General features: G+C 46.3%; 1 protein-coding gene across 1 annotated transcript in view; it reads right to left on the reverse strand.

The window, feature by feature from the left end:
• Positions 1–22,426, reverse strand: part of Ptprm (protein tyrosine phosphatase receptor type M) — a 709,515-nt gene extending 687,089 nt beyond the window's left edge. Inside the window, exon 1 of the mRNA XM_036172971.1 lies at positions 21,378–22,426. Coding sequence (XP_036028864.1) covers positions 21,378–21,450 — 73 coding nt within the window. The 5' untranslated portion in view covers positions 21,451–22,426. The remainder of the gene's footprint in view (positions 1–21,377) is intronic.
• Positions 22,427–22,935: the final 509 nt, after the last annotated feature.

The following is a 22,935-nucleotide window of genomic DNA, read 5'->3' on the forward strand; positions in this document are numbered from 1 at the left end:
AGGCACCCATGTTTCTCTCATCCCATGGGCTCCTAATCTTCCAACAGGAAGTTAACCTCCTAGTGAACACTTTGGTGTTTTCTACCCAGGAAGCATTGCTCTGGAGGAGCCTGTCAAACCAATCCACACACTTGAGGTGGGTGAGGAGGGATCTCTAAAGGGTAGGACACTGTACTAGAGATATTGTAGCCACTACTGGATGCTATAAAATTGACACATAATGTAATAACCATACATCTGCTTTGCCATGTCCAAGGTCAAAGGGTGCATTTCACAGCAGAATGTTTCTGTTAACATTAAAGGGGAAAGTACTAGTATATAGTTAACACACACGAAGTATTTGGAAATGTCTATAAATGCAAGGGTTCTTTTTCATGAGCATATATCTTCAAATATGCCATTAGGTGGAAAGGAAGGCCCCTTCCAACTAAAAGGATGCAGATATCTGCCGCTAGTTCTTAACTGCAATGCTTTCTAAAATGTTTAAATTACCCAAGAAAAAAACACACTAAAAAAATGATGTAGATTCAGTATGTATTAACCCAAAGATGGCTAGAATCTAGTTTTCAGATGTTTACTTATGGTATTTTTCTGATGGCCAGTCTACCCTTGTAAAATGTTTCAGATTTTTTCACTTCTTATTAACCAAAATATTACAGCTGTTGTGGCAATTTTTAGGAAGTGTACTTCTCTATTAAACGTATAGGACTTTGGGGCTGAGGACATGACTTCTCCAGCAACGTGTGCTTTCCACACATGTGTGAGTATCTGAGTTTGGCTCCCTAGTGCCCAGACACAATGACAGATGTGAAGGCAGCATGTGGCTATAATCCTAGAGCTGGACAAGCAGATATGAGAGCATCTGGGGTCCTCCCTGGAGAGCCAGTCAAGCCAAACTATGGACTCCAGGTTCAGTGAAAAACTTTGTTTCCCCCAAAGAAAGTGAAAGGCCCGGTGTGGTGGACCAGTCCTGTGGTGGTCTTAATTCTACACTGGGGAGGCAGAGGCAGGCCGATCTCTGTGACTTCTAGGTCAGCCTGTCTACATATTGAGACCCTGTCTGAAAAATAGATAGATAGATAGATAGATAGATAGATAGATAGATAGATGGATGGATGGATAGATGGATAGATGATAGATAGATAGAAAGGAAGAAAGAAAGAAAGAAAGAAAGAAAGAAAGAAAGAAAGAAAGAAAGAAAGAAAGAAAGAAAGAAAGAGTGATTGAAGATAACACCCAAGGTCAACCACTGGCCTCCACATGTGAACACACACACACACACACACTAAATACAAATACATAGGAATTGCACAAACAATTGAATTCTTGAGTCTGTGAAACTTGATGTAGTTAATTTTGTAATTATAAACATTTTTAATACATTTGTTTATTTGGAAGGGCGTATACATGCCATTGTACTTGGTGGAGGTCAGTGTCCAGGGGCTGGTTCTGTCCTCCCTCCACAGGGCTCCTGGAGCCAGAATGCCATCCTTGGAGGCAAGCACCTTTACCTCCTAAGCTGTCTCAATGGCCCATGCACATGATAATTACTGAATCACCCCCAGACACCAGAGCTCACATGGTCTCAGACATTTCACAAGGAGCAGCAAGCTCCTCACTCACATCCTGACTGTGCCTATGTCTAGGTCCTCATGGTCCTGCACTGGTAAGAGTGAATGAGAAACAGTGAACCTGTCAGTTTTGTGAATCATTACAAAATATAATCCTGCAAAAACCACACTATTTTAAAACCAACGAACCTGCTTTAAGTAATCATTTCTTCTCAACATTTAAAATGGGTTCCTCAAAAACACAAATGAAATTATTTGAAATTAAAAACTAAAATAGACCTTTCCCAACAGACAGCAAGGCTTACTTGATGGACAGTTTTTCTCATCAGGTCACATGACAGACAGCCCTTCGTCACTGATTAGCCTGAATCTTCTCTTTACGTGGATAATATAAATAGCTCAGAATAATACATAGATATTACATATGCATATATAAAATACACATTGACTAAAGAAATTAATGCTATTTTTTGTTTTCACAACTATTTCTAGAGTATCTGTGGAGTAAACATGGCATGCTTAAGTTAAAACATAACTGGTGTAATTAACAGACATTGGTGGTTCTTGGCAAAGCTCCTGGTCTAGGCCCCTACAAATGAGAAGAACATACATGCCTGGGCAAGAAGTCCCTTAAGAAACACAACTGGTTTCCAAGGAGTCTTGCTTTAAGCAATTTTGATAATGAACCCAAGCAAAGGTCAGCTTCTGGGCCATGACGAGTCGTCATTCTTGGGTGTGGAAAGACAGGTCAGCGGGTAGAGCATTCACAGCCTGACTTTGACCCTCAGCACCCACTTGAAAGTTGAGCACAGTCACATGCACCTACAACCCAAGCACTGGAGGCAGAGATAGGCGGGTTGTGGGTCGCTCACAGCACAGAGACTGGCTGTAATAGTTAATTCTAGGTCCAGTGAGACTTCATCACAGATACAGGATAGAGAGTAATAAAGGAAGACACCCAGGGTCCACTTCCAGCTCCGCACCCCAAAACACACACAGGCAAACACACCCAAACACTCATGTGTACACACACATAAACACACTGCATGCACATACACAAAATAAAAGATAAAAACATAATCATCAGTACTCGATCAACACGTGAATCTGGGTGTGCAACTTCAAAAGCATTCAAAGAACTCCTGGAAGGGGTCCTCGTCGCCCTGTCTGTGTGCATGAGCAGAATTCTCAGACATGTTTAGAAACATAAAACTGGAAATTGAAGCCGCGCTAACCCCAGCTGAACTCCAGCAGTAAATAATACCATCCACAGATAAGTGAGCTGATTCCTGGAAAGCTCAATTGATTTCTGAAATACTTTCCTAATAAACTTTAACAATGATTCAATTGTACACTAATAAATCTAGTGACCACTCAGTTGAATAAAATTTACCACTTAAAGCTTTATGCTTCCATAAAATTAAAGATGAAACTAAAATTTCAATTACATATATATATATATATATATATATATATATATATATATATATATATATATATATACAGAGAGAGAGAGAGAGAGAGATTTTGCTGCAGATATTTGATAAATTTGATAAATAACCAGAAAAAAGACTTTTAAGCTTAAGTATGTTGTAACAGAACACAACTCAAGACAAATGCAATGGAGAACCAGCTCAAGGAGAGAAACCAATGAGGTCTATTTTGTATCCGTTAAATAAAAGTTTGTTTGTGTAGTTAAGATGGTCAATAGTGTGCACCAGACCCTTTGGGAATTGCCATCCATCTCTAGTGGATGTCTTTAAAATCTTCCCCCAAACCTTTTTATGTCAATATTTAGCATGCAGCATAACACATCTCCTTCTAAACCGGACAAACATGAGGACAGTTTAGGATGTGAACTTACCAATATCAAGACAGCACCTAGTTTTTAAATGTGCACTAAACACACGGGGACAAACACAAAGGGGCCAACCAGAAGCACTGGGGCGCCCCGATTATGGAAAACCATTTCACCAAAGGAAGATCCCTCATGCAGCATCTACTGCATTTTGATCCTGACCAGAGCACGTTTGTTAGATATGTAACTCCATGGTCTCCTGCATCAGCAAGCCTACCATAGATCCTGAAAGCCATGCAAAATGGAGCGACCCATCTGAGTAAGTGTCCTGAGAACTGGTTCCCTGTCCTCTCAGGTGCTGTGTCGGCTAGTCAGGTGACAATACCATTTATATCTAAGCCATCCATGCACCTTCATAGGACCCTTGACTAACTAATTAAAGGAGAAATACACAAAAAGATCCAGGATCCACAAAAAGCAAGTGAAGCTTGTAGAATACACAGTGTGAAGCTAACTGGCTGATGAGCATAAATACTATATACGAGTCTCTGAGAATCCTCATCCAAAATCCCAAGACAGGAATGCTTTAGGCTCCAAATATTTTCATATTTTGCAATATTTGCAGATACACATAATGAGCTACCCTAGGGACAGGGCCTGAGTCTAAAGACAAAAATCACCTGTTTCATAAACATGTTACATCACATAGATAACTTTACACAGTACTGTTAGTGTACCAGCATTCCAAACTGCCTACCACAAGACGTCACAAGTGTAACTGTCCACTTGTGGCATCATGCTGGTGCTAAAAGGAAGCTTCAGATTTGGGAGCCTTTTAGGTTAGGGTTGTCTGGATTGGGGATGCTCAACATGTATCATAGATGAGCATCATCAGAGCCAAGTTGATCCGGTTCAAATCTCAACTCTGTTCCTTGCAATTTGCCTAATGCTGGTCAGTTGCTGCCATCTAACCTTATATCCAGGCTTCTGAAATGGGAGGGGGGTAACTTGGGTTATTGAGTTTTCAAGCAGGCAATATGAACCCACTTTAGACAACAGAATGTTAAGCATCCCGTGAATATTTATTAGCCCTGGAGAATGGCCAGAGCAGTGGTCAGCACCTGAGCAGACTCAGTATTGGGAGGTGTTTGCTTACCACGTCATTCCATGTGGACCAATGCTTACTGTCCCAGCCACAAACTGCAGAAGAGAAAGACCGGACAGCGGTCTACTCACTGATGCTTCCAAGAGGACTAGCAACGGCTGGGGTTATGGATACCTCTGTGCTCATCACTTTCTCCAAAATGCATACATAACACAAGATGGAGATAGAGGAAGGAGATGAGTATGGAGATGAAAAAATAGAAAAGACTGGGATCTAGATCCCAGGCATGAAAATGGGAGCAGACACAAACCCACCATTTCCCAACTTCTAACTACGCTCCAATTCCTCATAAAGCCACCCTCAAAGATAGGAGCAAATATGACCAGCCTGACTCAGGTCTTTGCTGGGCGTTGAGGGTGGTAAGGTGTCTGAGTTGAAGGTGTGTCCTTAAGGAGGAAACAGAAGGGACAGACAGGTGCCCAGCCACCAACACCACCACTTTCTGTTCTTTTAAAACCGAAAATAAAAAGATAAAACTATTCAAAGCTTGTCCCCACCATGTCCTGTTTCTTTAAAACTGGAAATAAAAAGATAAAACTATTCAAAGCTTATTCCTTCCCTCATTTTTTAGAAACTTCCCTTCCGGCGTCTGCCCTAAGTGAAAGACATTTTCAAAGATTCACTAGCTGAGGAAGCATCTCATTTTTAAAAGTGAAAAAAAAATAAATAATAAGGAGACTGGCTGAGGATTCATTCTGTATTTTCTGTGAACAGTACTGAATATGCATGAATGCCTCACTGGCCAACCTCCGAGCTGTGGAGCTACCATGGAGTGCACCCCCAGCTCTTGAAGGGCTTCTGCAGGCTATCTGCTACAGCATCATCAGGGCAGGAGCTACCTCCTCTCTCTCCCTCTCATGTCTACAGTATTTGAAGAGGCAGGTAGCCTGCATGCCTCTTGAGTTTTGCTATAAACTCCTTAGGCAAACCCTCATCTAAGACACCCAGATCCTCAATGCTGACTTCACCAAGTAGGACACTCAGAAGGGGCCCTGGCTGTGGGACAGAGGGACGTCATCCTGTGTCACTGCACATTTAATCTGTGACAAGTGCTGCTTGGGGAAGAGATGATGACTCACAAACAATTCTAGAATGTTCTCAAATATTCTTCCCCTCACTCCTCAGTGTGTTCTTCCCGCTGCATTTCGTTTCAGAGCATTAAAATGAGGAAAGAAGGGTGGGGTGGGAGGGCTTGCTCAGAAAACAAGACATCATGCATTCAAAATTCATCCCAGAAAAGAAAACATGCCAACCAAATGGCAATTTCTCACTTATTTAAAAAAAAAAAAAAAAAAAAAAAAAAAAAAAAAGGACAGCAATAGCTATTGGCGAGTTTATTTGAACTAAAGGCAGGCCTGGGAAGACAGTGGAAGACCCAGAATGAAGGGAACAGACGTGATTCAAAAATGGAACCCAAGTAACGAAGCCATCAAGAGACAAGATGTTGCTGTGGCCACACGCACAGCTGAGAAAGCAACTTTCCAAATCACCTCTCCCAACCTTCATGTTTTCCAATATGTTCCTCGACATATTGGAATATCTGTTTTTCTTTGACTTGAGCTACAACCAGAAGATCTGACACAGATTATCTGCTTTTCGGCAACAGAACCGAACAGGACTCAGTATCCCAAGTGCCAGCCCTGGAGTCAGCATCCTTGAGAGAAGGAGGGGACCGTGCTTTGTTCCCAACGGCCCGGGAATAAGCACGTAAACACATGTGCATAAATTGGGGATTATTATAGTTAAGTCACTTTAGGAAAAAGCCTAAATCAGTGTTTTGAGTTCACTGTGGGTTTGATCAAAGCAAGGCATATTCATGTATGGAAATATCATCCCAAACCCCCATTAATATGTACAATTAATATGTGCTAATAAAAACTTTTGAATTCATCCCATAGATGCTAATGCCTGCTCAATGTTCACTTTTACTAATGCAGTTTGTTCTGATGGAATTCTCCCAATAATCCCGCAAAAGACTGATTCGGATGAATGAAGTGTGTATTCGGAGTCTCTTCCAGCAGAGGATCCTCCCCAGACACCAGCCTCACATTGTCTTCAGTTCTCTCTGGACAGTCACATACTGCACTTACCAAAGGACGTGAGAGCTGAGTCTCCAGCCACCTGAGGCCTGCTCAGCTCAGCCAGCAGTCAAGTCTTAACAACACACTTCAATTACACCATGTGCGTGCATGTGTGTGAGTATGCATGTGTGTGCATGTGATTGTGTATGGGTGTATGCATGTGTGTTCATGTGAGTGTGTATGTGTGTGTGCATGTATGTGTGTATGTATGTGTGAGTGTATGTGTGTGTGTGTGTGTGTGTGTGTGTGTGTGTGTGTGTAGGTACAAATGTGTACACTAGTAAGATGACAACCTTGGATGTTATTCCTCACTTAAACACCATGTCTTATGAGCCAGGATTTGCACCAGCCTTGAACTTTCAGAGAAGTTCTAGTAATCTGCCTGTCTCTGTCTACCCGCTACTGGGACTACAAGCATGTGCGGCCACACTTGGCATACATCTGCAGGTTCTAAGGATCGAATGCACAGCCTCATGCTTGAACAGCAAGGATTTTACTGTCTCTGGACAATCTGTCTCCTCATCTTCATAAAGCATTTCCCCCCTGAAAGCACTAGCATGGGATTTTACACTTGTGATGGTGTCAGCAGTTAACTAAATAGATTCTTGAACCACCTGGAGATGGACCTCTGGACATGCCCTTGGGGAGGTTATCTGGATTCTATTCATGAGGTTGGAGGCCCTGCCCACTGTGGGCGGCACCACTCCCTGGCTAGGACCCTGGACTGAGTGATTAGAGAACAGGAGCTGAGCAGCAGGCACTCAGCCCTCTCTGTTCCTGATTGTAGATTCCATGGGTGGCTACAAGTTTCTTTGGCCTTGAAAACCCACCCACCCCTGCCCCAGATGACAGACAATACACCGCAAGCCTCAAATCTGCCAAGATGATGGACAACACACAAGAACTGTGAGCTGGAATAAACCCTTTGCCTCTTTGAATTGAGTTTGTCAGAGTATTTTATCACAGCAATACTAAAAGAAAATAGAACAAACCATTTTGCTCTCATCAGATCACTAGATGCAAAACACAAGGTATCACAAAACCACAACTCTGCTTAGAACTGGAAACCACAGAGCGGAGAGCGTCCTGCCCTTCTTTGCTCGTGAAAATATGAAGAATCCGCTATCCAATTAATTTTATTCGATTTGTTAAGAGCTGAGCATCATCTTTCTAACTTACTATTTCAAAGGGTGTAAAATAGCAGTAAGTACATTACAGTATTGGGCTACAACAATTTTAGAATTATTTTTAACAACATGAAAACTATACTAAACACAGCTTAAAAATATGACACACACAAGTGCAGATAAGAGCCAGGGGAATTTGGGCCCAAGAGGGAAAGGATCCCAAGCCAGCTGTTCTCACTGTCAGTGTGACTCTCTGGAACATTCTGGGACATCAGTGCCACACAAAACCAAAACAGAAAAAATATGCATGGTACCTTGAGGAACGGCCTTGGAGGGTCAAGAAAGGCTCCAGTTACCATGCAATTATCACTCACACCCTCACCATCGCTGCTGCACATGCAATCATCACTCACACCCTCACCATCACTGCTGCACATGCAATCATCACTCACACCCTCACCATCACTGCTGCACATGCAATCATCACTCACACCCTCAACATCGCTGCTGCACATGCAATTGTCACTCACACACCCTCACCATCACTGCTGCACATGCAATCATCACTCACACACCCTCACCATCCCTGCTGCACATGCAATCATGACTCATACCCTCACCATCACTGCTGCACATGCAATCATGACTCACACCCTCACCATCACTGCTGCACATGCAATTGTCACACACCCTCACCATCACTGCTGCACATGCAATTGTCATACACCCTTCACCATTCCTGGGAGGATGTTAAGGGGGGCAGAGAGAAGGAGGGGCGGGGGGGGCAGAGAGAAGCGGGTGGGGCGGTGGTTTACATTTAGAATAATGATTCAAATAGACGATAAGGCTTGAACTCCTACTCTTCTGCCACCTCCACCCAGTTCCCAAAAGATTTCTCGAATTTATAATAAGTATAATGAGTTATAAAAAAAGAAAAGCACATTAAAATAAGGTGAGGAAGATGAAGTGGAGACTAGGAATCAGGCCAGGGAAAGGATCCAGAACTGGATCAATAGACTGGGATGGATTGGGTGTTCAGCTGCCCGGGTTCGATGTTACGCACGCTCCTCCCCTGGGAACAGCCTGTTTTCCCTCGCAACCCAATCACGGGGCCACTGGCACTGCCAGGGAGTGGAAACTCTTCCAATTGGAGTTGGGGGGACTTTGCCTGTGACTCCTGAGAAATACCACAGAGGGAAAGAAGATCCTTGGAGGAGTCGGTCTGTAGTACTCACGTGACTCCTCTGTGCGAAGAACCAACAAAGCCCTTGACTTGTAGCTGATGTGGGGCGGCTCTGCCAGGTCTGCTCCTCAGGCTGAGAACTGCCACCCACAGTGGAGCAGACCTGAGAATCTGCTTCTGACACCCATAGGAGGAAAGCAGGGGTGGGGGCATCATGCCAAGGCCTGCCAAGAAGACACTGTTCTCAGGAATCGCTCCTTCTCTCAGAACTAAGGTCCAAAAGGAAATCTCCCAGCAGGTCATAGAGCTTTAAAATGTAACACACACACTCAGCTCTGTAACACACACACTCTGTAACACACCACCATTCAGCTCTGTAACATACCACCACTCAGCTCAATAACACACACACTCAGCTCTATAACACACCACCACTAGGCTCTATAACATGCATACGCAGCTCTGTAACACACACACTCAATTCGATAACACACCACCATTCATCCTCAGTCCTGGATACATCACTTTTGTTCTCAGATCATGTGACGCATGCTGGCCAGGGGTGGAGACATGCTGACCTCTTTGGGCCTCTATAGGTTCTCTCAGTCAAGCTTCTCCTAGCTACAAATCCAATACCTTCAAAAATCTCACATCCTCACAGTGTGGTACCTAGATGTTAGGTAACAGTTTCCTCCAAGATCAAAACATTCCATCCTGCAGGGAAGTCCTTACAGGCAGAGATAAACAACTGAAAATCAGCTTCAAGAACTCCCTGAAACTGACCAGATTTACTAGGCTCCTCCCTGCCAGAGTAAACAAATGCAGAGAGTCCCTCTCAGAGGGGAAAGCCAAACAAGGCTGAGGTGAGAAAAGCTACCAAGAAAACTGAGACCAGCCCAGCTGGCTGGAAGGTTCACACCAATTGAGGCACCCGGAAAGGACACTCTCCAACCTGCAGGCTGTGCAGAGTGTTCAGGTCCCCAACTTTGTGAGCTGTCACGCATCCTGGGGTGGGCTTGGATGATATAGCGGTCTTTGAGTCATTTCTGCTCCTATAAGTAACCCCTCATCCATATTCCTGTAAGTAACCCCAATAAAGCTCACTTATTCACTGAGCTGGACTTCGGTGGTATCTGTACCTGGGTCTGTCTTTGGTTCCCTATGTGGAGTGAGCACAAAAGTGTGTTTCACCCGCAGGAAAGTTTTGTCATCCAACACTACCACATAATGTGGCTTCAATATGTAGTGATCGATCATTGTTGTCTATTCTAAGCCTCTGCACTAAGGTTTGTCTCCTATCGTCTAATTTTACATTAACAGTCACAGCCCTAAACAGGCCAGCTGCTGCATGGAGAGCCCTTGGTTGCACCTGAGACTAGCAACTGGGCTGTCCCCAGTGCCGAGAAAAACAGCCAAGCATCTTGTACTTACTTAGCAGTTCCAGCCTGTGGCAGATGTGCTCATCAAAACGCCACAACCCCTGCAGCCGCCCCCTCTCTTCACCAGCCACCTCAGGCTCCATCACACACTTCCGGGTCCCAGTATTCCAAACGTCTAGACCAACCTCAGTAATCAACAATGACCCACGGGGCCCAGGTGCCATCTTCATGTGCTGTACTTCAGACAAGCTCAACTGAGATAGAATTACCAGGCAATCCTCCGACTCTCTAAGCAACTGAAGAGAACTTATAGGTCCTTGGATCAAACACCTTCATTTTACAAATGGGAAATCTGAATGCAAAGAGATCAGCTTATCAAGGTGATGGCCTGTTAGGGACGTCATTGGAAAGATAGCTTAATGAGCCGCCTCTGCTACAGACACATTTTGACAAGCGCCTTTCTTCCTTGACCAAAATGACAAGGAAGGGAAATTTTCAAGTGTCTGAACAGACCAGGGAAGGAACTCAAAATGTCAAGCCTTTGCACTCGCTGAGGGGACCCCCTGAGGCAAATTATTCCTCACTGGCCATATGTTTCAGTGAACACGAGATGAAGGAGTATGCACAGGGAAGTAATCATCCCAAAATACTTCACAGATTATCTTGTCTCATGATTACCCCTGAATGAGTCATCTCCAAAGCTCAGATCTGGAATGGAGAGAGCTAAAACCCCAAGTGTTCTGAAAACACTCAACTGTCTTTTCCCCTTCCGACTGTACCCTCTGCATTCTAGAGCGATGCCACCTTCGTTAGAGGGACATCAGCTAGGAAGCATGGCATGGAGTGCTCTTTCTATAAAATAACCTGTGTCTGGAGTCAGTTCTCTCTGTTGACACACACACACACACACACACACACACACACACACACACACAAATGGCAGGAGGGGGTGGGCAATATGGGACAGTAAATTCCTATAGTGAATCTTGGATGCTCCTTAACACTGTTGAGAGGGACTGTGGTTAACTCTGTCTAGGAGCCATGGATTCACGTCCCCGCTGTTCCTCGGTAGCTCCTGGCGTAGCTGCTCTTTCTCTCTTTGTGGTCCTGCTCCAGAGATCAGTGAGCCTTTTCAGGCCAGGAGTCTGAATTCTTGTCACCACAGGTGACGCTGAAGCAACTGCTCATCCCTGTCGTCCGTGGCAGCTATCTACCTCTGCCCTTGTGGCCTCAGTAGTGCTGGATTTCCACGGGGCCGGTTCTGAGGTAACCATGGAGCTAATGTCAGGGATTTGAGACATAACTGACATGACAAAGATGTATGTCACCACATTTACATGTCACATATCCAGATACCTGGAACCACAGCCGCTAAAGCCCCAGAAAGGGTGGAGACCCCTAGCTTGAGCCGCCTTTTTTGACCTCTAGATATGGAAATGTGTTGATAAACCCATCAGACACATGGAGAATGGACAACAAGGCCCATGCCCCATCTTGACCATCACACACAGTCACGATCCCTCAAGAGGGTCTCTAACACAGCTGCATGGTTATAACAAGCCTACAAGGATCATTCCAGGAGAGGAGACTAAAATTCAGTAAAATGAAACGCCTGTCAGGGCCCCTTGGCTGTCCAGAGGTGGGAACAGAACTCAACTCCAGGCTGATGGGGTGGCTCAGTAGATAAAGGTGCCTGATGCCAATTCTGATGGCCTGAGTTCAATACCCAGGACCCACACGTTGGGAAGAGAACCAATGCTCACAGTTTCTCAGACACACATGCACTGTGGTAGTGTGCCCACACACATATACATAAACACAATAAATAAAAAAAATAAATAAGCAAACAAATAAATGTAAAAAATTCTGGACAGGTAACTGGAAAAATGAATATTTCCATTTGAGATGGGGTCAGGAGCTTTGGTCCTTATCTTAGCACCAAGGGAAATGTAATCCTTCTGCTTCCTGTCCTAGGCAGTCATATCCCCTCCCCAACTTTCCTTCCAGAGGAGCCCTGCCTCATACCTAAAGGCCAAGAAAAACCAGACAGATGGATTTTACTGGATCTCCCTTCTCCATGTATCACCCCTAAAGTTTCTACATGGCTGTCCATGTTCCCTGGACATCAGCTGGAAAGTGAGCAGGCCTCTCTGCATCTTTGGATCTTACCAGCTAAAAGCCCTTGTGTGGCCTCAAACTTCTGTCAGTCAGTTTCCTCTGTTCTCCTCTTGCTAACCTGGCTACAACCATGGGAGTGGATGGTGCAAAGGTGTAACACTCCTTACAGCAGACCCAGAACGTACACATGAATGCCAGGGCCCATGTGGAAATACACTCTGGTCAGTGGGCATGCTCTCACAGTCAAAGAAAGTAGAAAAAATACAGCTTTGGGATGATTGTGGTTGGGCCTCCGTTTATGACATTTTATCACCTGAGAGGGCAGGACAGTGAAGGATGGGGATTTGGGTATAAAGCCTGGTACTGTCATGATCCAATCAGAGCTCGGCAGAGCATCCTTGTGATAGCTAATCTGGGTTGTCGGGGGCCCTCAAGTGAAGAATTGTCCTGTATCCGTGTTCATGAGTGTTTTCTTAATTGTTAATTGATGTAGGCAGGCCCAGCCCACTGTGAGTGATGTCATGGGAACTGGGCTGAATAAAGACACTGGCTTAGGAAGCCAGTGAAGAGTGTTTCTCTGAGGCCTCTGATTCAGTTCCTGTCTTGGGTTCCTGCTCTGTGTTCCCAGACGATTGATGGTGATCTTCAGCCAAATGATTCTTTTCCTCTCCATGTTGCTCTTGGCCATGTCGTTGTTCAGCACAGCAATTGCAAACAAACTAGGAAAGTCCCTTGACTGAAATGAAGGACAGCAGCAGAGAGAGCGCACATTCTCTCCACCCTGGCTCCTTCTCACTGGTGATGCCACGGTTCTTCTTGTTGACATACCTGAGCATGCCTGTGTGTCTGCAGGTGCAAGTGCATGGGCAAGTGTGCATGTGTGTGTGCGTGCATGTGTGCGTGCATGTGTGCGTGCATGTGTGCGCACACGTGCGCGCTCACGCACATGCTTGCTTGGGAAGGCTTATTTTGAGAAAGGGTCTTATGGGCCTGGAGCTCGCCCACTGGGCTAGACCAGATAACCAGTGAGCCCTGGGGATCCTCCTGGCTCCATCTCCTCAGCACTGTGGCACAGCTGCACTGTTTAGCTCAGTATTTCCTGTGAGTTCTGTGGATCAAATTCAGGACCTTGTGCTAGTGAGGTGACGGATTTCCTGACCGAACCACCCAGCCACTCCATCAGTACGCCTCTTTCTATACCACCAACTAAGCCAAATCTCCCTGGAAAGAGGATCACACACACACACAAAAATCTACTGAATAATAAATTTCATTTTTTTTTAGTGGTCAGTATTATACCAACATTCTACTTTTAAATTTATTTTTAATAAATCTTTATTATATGTGATAAAATGATAGGCTTACTTCAGCATATTTAATTACCAAAAGGTAGCACTTTTTACTTTTTATTTAGTGACCAGAATCTTTCTACACTCATCAACAGTTCTTGTATTATGGTTATTCCAAAGGTTTAAAAATGTCAGACTTGACAGTACCAGGAAAAGGCGAGCAGTAAACCAAAACGATTTAGCTTTCCCTTCTCTGGGGAACTCCAACCCACATTTACTGAACAACTACTACATGCCAAACACAGTTCAGTCCTGTGACCTTTTGCATTGGCAGTATTCATTTTTAAAGAAATGCTTTAAACCATTTTTATAACTATATATCCAGTCAGGATCTAGTGAGTGCATTTCACAAGAGAAGAGATGGAGAGGATCCCGTCACACTGAGCGTGGTCCAGTTTCTTGTGATCCCCGTGAAAGCTGCTACAATACCACAGAGGGAAGCCAGGAAATGTATGAGGCCTCAGATGGCCACAGGAAGCCAGGCAGAAACATCTTTTTTTGATTGTTTGCAATCAATTTGCTTTCTGCATATTGAACAAGTGATTAAAAATGTTCACGCATCTGAAAACAAATAGATGCTCTATCAGCTTTTCTGCCTTGAAGCTCGTAAAAGGTGAATGTTTTGCTTTCCTGTAGGCTCTGGCTTGCTGAAATCATCATTATTAAGCAGTGGTCTGTTCACCCAAGGAAGGTTCTGGAGCCTTCTGTTCAAGCAGGTCTGTGGCTCCTTGGCCCTCATTCATTAGCTCCTGATGTCCTGAAATTGTCATTCACCCTGGCTGTAAGGCCATGCCTGCTGCTCTGGTCCCCAGGGCAACAGGAAACTGCAGCCATCTCCTCCTGTCCCTCTGCCCGCCTTGCTTGGGCTTCCTGTACAGTCAGGAATGACTCATTGGCTTTGAGTGGTAAACAGGACAATGGCTAGATCAGATTTCCAAGCCAATGTTAGTGACTTCCTAACTCTCACACCTGAACCCACAATGCCACATCCAAGCTGCTGGAAGGACCTGTCTACCCTCCAGGCAACTGTGCCACATACCTACACAGTCTGCACAGCATGGGTTTGCTGGGCTCCAAAGGTCAGCAAGAACTCTGATTTGGTTTGCAAATAACTGCTACTGTGCAGTTCCACCTCTCTATAGAGATTAACTCAGCTTATAAAACAAGCACAAAGGCAGTGGAGATTGGAGATGATGTCCGTAGACCAGCGGACAGTTGTCTTTAGGTCAAGTGCTGAGTCCCACTGAGGCAGCTTACACAGAGATTTTAATTTTATAATGGAGAGCTGGAAACTAATATCTAAAGCAGGTGGAGATCTGCTAACCACTCACTGTCTCTCTTCAGCCATGGATTACTGAGTCCGGGATACCTTTCCTGGCTCAGGCAGGTGGGTTTGGGGACACAGCTAGAGCTAGTGGTTAGTGGTAGATCAAGGAAAGAGAAGGGGCAGCAGAAGATGGGCTAGTCCCTGAAAAGCCCTCTGTTTCAAGTCAAGATGCAAGGCAGCACCAAGGTTCCTCTCCTTTTCCTGTTAAACGCTAGAGATGCGGTGATTGTCTCCTGCCGTCAACAGGATGCTGGGCTCTGATTTCAGCTGCACACACAGTTACAAAAGGTTTTTGTTTTCTATTTGGAAGCTCAGTATATTTCCAAACTCTAAGGTTCACAGTTCTGCACTAAAGTTCTGACCATCACACAATGGGTCTCCAGGTTGGCCCCAGAGAAGTCCCTGCCTCTTTAGTTTTTTGGTGGATCTGGAAAGTCCAAGTAATTGGACAACAGTTTTAAAGTGTAACAACTGCTTTCCCTTATCCGACCCTATCAAGGGGCCATGAAAGCATCAGGCGGGCAATAAATACTTATTGGAATTATGAGCACTGTTTCAATATGCAGCCAATTACTGTTAGTATCTTCTATACACTTCCAACCTGGAGAATTTAATTTAGACTTTACATTAAATTGAAGTGTAGGAATCATCTGAGCCATCCCTTCAGCCCCTTTTTGTATTTCAACCCTGTGTCCAGCTGGGTCTAGTGTCTTCCCTGAGCAAGCTTGCTATCTGAAGTATCACACCATTGGTCCCACTTAACAGTGACAGTAGTCATACCCCATATCTGGATGCCCACGAAGCAAATGCAGCGTATGAGAAAGGAGTCAATGCTCATTATATTTCTAGCCCCATGTTCTCTTTCAGCTGCAGTTAGGGCCATCTGACCTGCGGGGTTCTTTCACAGTCCTGTTTCTTAGATCCCTGGACTCACTGGAATCCCCTGCAGTACTTGGTCTAACATGATGCTGGCCCCTGACCCCAGAGGTTCTGGTTGAAGAGCTGAGGACCTGCAAGTTTCCCATCCACCTGAACGCTGCTGCTGCTGCTGCTGCTGCTGCTGCTGCTGCTGCTGCTGGCCCATGGATCACATTTTAGGGTGCCCTCTATCGAAACAACTTGTCTCAAACTGTGGCCATAAGACAAGATGACTTGGAGATGTTCCCGGGGCCCTTGCGCTATGGCCAGGGCCATCAGAATCACATCGCTGGGCTGAGGAAAACAGTTCTAGAAATGATGAGTCCAGGTGGTCCTGCCCATACTGAGTTTTGATATGCCCATCCCAGAGCCATGGAAAGGCAGGAGGGTACAGGGCTCCCCTCCCCCACAGAAGTGCTATTTGCTATTATGCGTGGCATCTCTCCTGTGTTAGGAACTCACTTTTCTTAGGTTCCCGTTTAACAGCAGCAGACCTGAATGCAGACTGTGTCCCCAGAGCCCGCCCTTCTTACTAAACATGTCTCCCTCCTCCTGCTTTCTGCTTTCGGTCTTCTCTCTCACACTCCCAGACCCTTAATTATACCCTGGACTTGCCAGCTGCCCCACCAAAGGGAAATGGGGTGCCTTGTGGGGCAGGAAGCTTGGGTGACTACATCCTTCCTTCTCTCCACCCAACACAGACAGCCCTACTTACTTTTCTCTGGTGGTTGTTTTTTTTTTTTTTTTCTTTTTGTGAAAGTTATAGGGTGAATTCTGACTTTCTGATGACTAAACCTAAAATTTCTACAAGACCAGAAAAGCTGTGTCCTCTTACCATCAGAGGCTCACAGAATTTCGTATCTTTTAAAAATGTTTCATTAGTGAGGTGGAAAGACAGCCATAATTAAACCCTCCCCGGCTTATGAGATAAGCCTATTAGCAATTCTGCCATGTATTCATAAAGAGCTAGCTAGGAGCACAGAAAGACATGAAATTGAGGAAATTGGAGGAAAGGATGGTTTTCAAAAACTGGAATCTTAGAATGAATGAAAGCTACATGGCAAATGTCACCTAAGAATGTTTCACATTTAGAAAAGTGTTAAAAAAAAATAAGAAGTGTTTAACTCATGGTGTTGGGGGGGGTGTGTGTAGAAAGATGGCTCAGTGGCTAAAAGCACTCTAAAGAGGACCTGAGTTTGGTTCCCAGAACCTACATGGGATGGTTTACAACCATCTGTACCTGCAGCTCCCCCAGGGGTCTCACACCCCCTTCTGGCCTCCTTGGGTATCAGCATACTCATGGGCAGACATACACATACAAAGACACATATCCATAAAAATAATCATTGCAAAAGAGTAAGTATATTTAACTCAGTTAAAATGTCCACTCATCCTTCTGAAAAGGAAAAGTATACTTCCAAGTATTTAAATAATATAGCATCTTAGGAAATGTAATGAAATATAAAACAGACTCTCAAAGTAAACAATATTAATCTAAAACATAGACGCTCCCTCAGAGTGGATGTAGGCACCCTAATAACACTAAGAACTTACTACAGTCTGTAAAAGACTTAAATACAGCCATGGATTTTTAGTAGACAATTGTCCCAGATGTGTTGATATTATAAAAGCAACTTCTCCCACTGGTTCCTTAAGGAAAAATCATTTAGAAATATTCCAGTTATGTATCTGAGTACCCATACTTCACCCTATGTCAGGAGTTTCTTATTTGGAAACCCATAAAATAACCCTAACCAACATAGACTAAAACCTGTAATTTTCTACATCAGAACAATTTATTATGCTCAAGCAGTTCTTCACAAACACATAACACCAAGAATATAACGCTATAGTAATTTCCTGGCATATTTCTTTCCAGCCCGCTGATTGAAAGGAAGTATTTCTTCCTATCAATTATCCCATGAACGCAGCACAAAAACGTAAAATGTCATGACAGTGGTTATCTAAAAAAGACAAAATATATCAGCCTGCTAAACAGACCCACAGCCGCTCTGTAAACAGTCCTTTGCAAGGCCGTATTTTGAAATCATTTTATACTTATAGAGGTATAAGCATAAAGAAGCTGAACAAAGAGTTTAAGCAACCCCTTCTCATAGCTTCCTTGGTATTAATGGCTTAGGTAACCAGAGCAAAATTACCCACATTGAGAAATGAATGGTAGGCAGCACAATGCTATCACACCCAACACAGACTTTAGTCAGATTTCCACAATTTCCTCACGAGCATCCTTGAAAGATTCAAAACTAAACTTCTGTCAAGCGGCCCAAGTTAACAAAGTTATCCTGGTTTAATATATCCCCAACACCAGAGTGGAAACAAAGAGCCAACTCTGTTTCTGCAAGCCAGAGCTTTCCAAGCTTCACACATCAGCCTCCCTCCTATGTAGAATTAAGCACTTCACCATCCAACACTTACAACAAGTTGGCTTTTTAAAACGAGGTCAAAGAGGAATGGATTGCCAACTCCTTGGCTCCTTACCATGGAAAAGAGTTGTTTAGCAATGCTATTTACCTCTCCTAGTGCCTTTATTAGTATCTTTTTACAGAAGATATTTTTTGGTAATCTAAGCTTAAAGATAGACAGTTGACTTTGCTATTTTGCCTAACAATTTGAAAGGATAAAGATGGAAAATACTTTTCAAGTGAAATACATATGGATTATAAAATCCACATGGGCCCAAATCTTAAATCTTAATTCTTTTACCTTCTACTGAGTCCATTTCTGATGTCTGGAATTGAAAATGAAAAAAGAAAAAGCCTAGCTCACTTCTACATTCTACAGATGACTGCTAATGAGTCTTAACTCCAAACCCATTCTAAAGAGGAAAGGAAGCAATGATGAATGAATAGACTTCATGGTTTCATCCATGAGATGGACACCAAGAGGAAAATGTAAGCCCAGATTATAGGAGGGCAGTGGCTGGGAGTAGAACCCAGGGCTTTGAGCATCCTGGCTAAGACCTCAGCCACTGAGCTACAATCAAAGTCTGCCTTTCAAGAATCACACTCTCCTTCCTTTTCACACCAGCTGCTTCATACACAAGCTCAAGGCTTGTCAAAGGCAGTGATTCACACTAGCAACTTCCTAAATAGATGTGAGTGTCTGTTGTTAGGTCCAAGACTCTAACTTAAGTGTTTTATGGAGAGGGGCGAAGGCTCACTTTGTCCTCAGGGAGCTTACAATCTAGCTCTAACTATGTTTCACTGTATTCCCAAACCAGGTGAAAAACAGCCAGCTACTGAAGAACTGTATGAAGAAGGAACTGCCAGGGTCACAGCATCAAAACTAACCTTCTCAACATGCACAAAATAAACCCAACAACCATCATGTTCCCACCGAGTTTTGCAAAAGCCAAAGTGTGTCTGGGGGGGGGGGGGGGGGGGGGGGAGACAAGTCTAATTTTTACAAACAGGAACCTTGCCAACTTCAAAGTTTTAGATGTTCAATGTTTCTACACAATCATTTGTATACAGCCTTTTGTTTCCCTTCTCCCCACCAGCATACATGATAACTCGAGCTTTCCAAATGTTTCCAGTCGTAGTATAACTCCACAAATAGAAATGTAATTTTTCCCCAAAAGGAAAATCAGGATAAATGGTAACAAGATTGGTTCAAAGAATCGATGTATCTATCTTTAAGAAGAGTACCACTGAGCCAATATGAATACTTTTGTCCCCCTTACACATAACTTAAAACTCCATCACAATGATCCTTGACACAGCTTAAATGTAAACAGACCCCTGCTAAGAGAATTAGGCATATTAGTAAAGAGAAAAAACCACTAAGACCCTCAGACCTAGCTTTTAATACCAATGAGTTACAAGGCTTCCAAACTAACACATTCACTAATAAGAACACAGTCAAAATCTGTATCCACTTTATATCAGCCAGCTCTGCGTGCGTGTATTAATGCCTCTTCAGCACGTGCAATTTTCACATTGTTAAGGAGATATTGAGCTAGGGGCAGAGAGTTTCTCTAATAAAGTTAGTGGTTTGGGTTTCTTTTAATGAACGGCAGGCTAAGTATCAGGTCCTTTCATCTCTGCCACCAACTGTGCTCAAGGGTCTCAGTACCAAGCCTGATACAACCTTCTGTGCCTATGAATACAAAGGACCAGCATCCCAGGATGCCCAGAAAGCCAAATCTGATGCTTTCACTGGCCAGAGGTCTAGGTGGCTTTAATGTTTGTAAATGTACTCCTTACTTTAATCAAAAAAATTTAAAAGCCCAACTTACTCAGTCCACCCCACACCCGGAAAAACATAGAACCCCATTTTGTAACTCATGTTCAAGGTTAAATGCAGCCTTTTTATTAAAATAAAAAAAGGCAAAACTCCACTGCCACCATTGAGTGTGGACATTCATGAAAAATGATAAACACGGCAAAGTGTGCGCATGTTGCCAGCGTTTGCCAAGCATCCACGTGTGTCCTCCTGGGACAGGAGATCATAGAAGTAAGCCTTGAGACTCTGTGCCAGCTTCGGTCTCGCGCCTGACACCTGACTCATGTCTACGACCCTCTGTCTCCACCAAGCCCTCCTTAGGGCTCGCGAACCCTGACTGTGCGCAGCTTCAGCCTGGCTTGGTGCACATAGCCAGTCCCCTTCTTTCAGCTGGAACCGACCCCCCCAGCGCAGCCCGGCTGGGTTACCAAGTAGCTATGGCCGTGGCGGCCCTCGGTTAGGGAGGCCGAGGGTGGGGTCCGGGTCCGGGCGCCCAGCCATAGTGGCCAGGGTTTGGGGAACTGCAGATTCCTCTAGGGTCGCGGAGACCTCCCGCGGCGCAGAAAGGGAACGCTGGCACAGCGAAACCGCGCAACGGCGGGGACCCGCTGAGGTCGCCCACCGCGCCTGGCAGGGGGCGGCAGGGAGGTCAGGTTTGGGAAGATCGCAGGCTACATCACCCAGTTTGGGAGTCGTCACGGGCGCAGCTAAGCACCCACAGCCCACACTGGCCGCCACCGGGGTCGAGAGGCCCGCGCAGCGCCTACTCCCGGTGGCTGCAGCTGGGAACTTCAGGCAAAGTTTTCTGCCGCTCCTGCCCGGGCCGCCCAGGGACTCGGAGCCCCGGAGCACAAGTCCAGGCCCTACGATGACAGGGGCCCCGAGATGGAGCTCCCGGCTCCCGTACTTGTCCCGCGGGCTCCTGCGTGCGCTGTACGGGCCCAGGGGCTCCGCGGCGGCTGCTTTCCTTCCAGCCATCGGCTAGCCCGGCTCACTCGCTACGCGATGCCGGGTCCTGCGCGCCCCTGCCCGGCCCCGAAGCTCGCCTCGGACTCTTCCACCCGGGAGTCGTCTGCGTCCCATGCGCCCCGAGAACGACAGGGGCGACCCGCTTACCTGAAAACGTCTCCCCGGCCACAGTTAGCAAAAGTCCAGCCAAAGTCAGTAGGCAAGTCCCAAGTGTCCTCATGGTGCTGAGTGCGCGCCGGGCCGCCTCGGGGCGGCGGCGGCCGGTAGACGCGGGAAGCCGAGGGGGACGCGAGCCTGAGCCGCAACTGCCAGTGTAGACGCAACAGCAGCAGCCAAACACCAGACCCCAAAGTGGCAACAGTTGCACAAGTCCGAAGTCCCGCGGCTCCCGGGCGTGGGGACCGGGTTCTGGGTCCTCCTGCCCTCCTGCTGGCCCCCACTTGGAGTCTGGCGCCGCCGAGAGAGGCAGCGGAGGGCGCGCCGCCGAGCCCAAATCCTCGCTGGGATCCGGCGCAGCGCCCGCTTGAGCGCTGCCCCTCCTCGGGACCGAACCGCCCGCGGCGCCGTGGCCGTGGCCGTGGCCGTGATCGCGCGCTTTGCAGCCCGTCGCCTCTCCTCCCGCAGCCCCTGCCACCTCGGGCGGCGGCGCGCCGATGGCCAAGCCCGCGCCGGCTGCGCGCGGGGCTCCTGCTCCGCGACTGACTGGCGGTGCCCCGCAGGCCGGCTGGAAGGAGCCCACGTCACGGCCGGGCCGGAGCCGCCGCGGCCCGCTAGAGGGCGCGAGCGCCCGTGTCCCCGGCCCGGGGCCAGCTCGGCCTGCGCGGCGCCTGCGGGCTCCGTGGGGCGGCCACCGCCAAGATGCGGGCGGGACCCGGCGGGCAGGAACAACCGCCCGGGGCGCCACCCTCGACCCTAGCTCGCCCCGGCAGCGCCTCGGGTTTCCCACGCGGGCCTCAGGGACAGGGACCGCGCCCCAGACAGAAGTTTGTCCCGGGTCACGGGCGGCGAGGAGGAGTTGGAGCGCGCCAGGCACGGGGCGGCAGTGTCCCCGGCGGCAGCGGCAGTGGCAGCGGCTGCTAGCTTGCGGGCATCGGGAAGGAGCGGGAGCCGCCAACGCTCTGGGCAGCTCTGTCTGCTGCTTGCTAGGGCCACGCACGCCGCTGTGCCCAAGCCCCGAGCCCGGGAAACGCGACGCGCTTCTGCCGCTCCACTGCGTCGTGTGACCGCTAGTGGGGCCCGGAGCTCGGAAGGCAGCAGTCGTATGGAACCAGGGCTTGGGCAGAACTGGTGGATTTCTGTGTCTGCTGCAAGTGGAGAGTGGATCAAACAATGTCTTGAAATGATTTTAATTTGTCCTTTGGGATCCGAAATGATCATTTTATTAAGAGAACAAGAACACTAACAATGATTAAGTTTAAAGTAAAATTCAAGTTTTTATTGTAATTCTTTTTTTTTTTTTTTTTTAAGTGGTTCTTCCTCTTGCTCAGAGGAACCCCATTAGGGCACCTGTAGGCTATTTACCGACCTAACTGCGGGCAAGCGTGGTTAAATTAAAAACGCAATTTGTGTTCTGATACACGCAAGTGGTTAGTGCTCAATAGCCTGGTGCTCTCCCCATTGCTTCCCACAGAGGCTCTTCTGCGAGGTGTCACCTGCTTTGTGATGTTTTAAAAGCCAAAGAAAGAAATGAACCCCTCGATCCTGT

The sequence above is a fragment of the Onychomys torridus genome, chromosome 23 (assembly GCF_903995425.1).
Source record: "Onychomys torridus chromosome 23, mOncTor1.1, whole genome shotgun sequence".
In the NCBI taxonomy this organism is placed as follows: domain Eukaryota; kingdom Metazoa; phylum Chordata; class Mammalia; order Rodentia; family Cricetidae; genus Onychomys; species Onychomys torridus.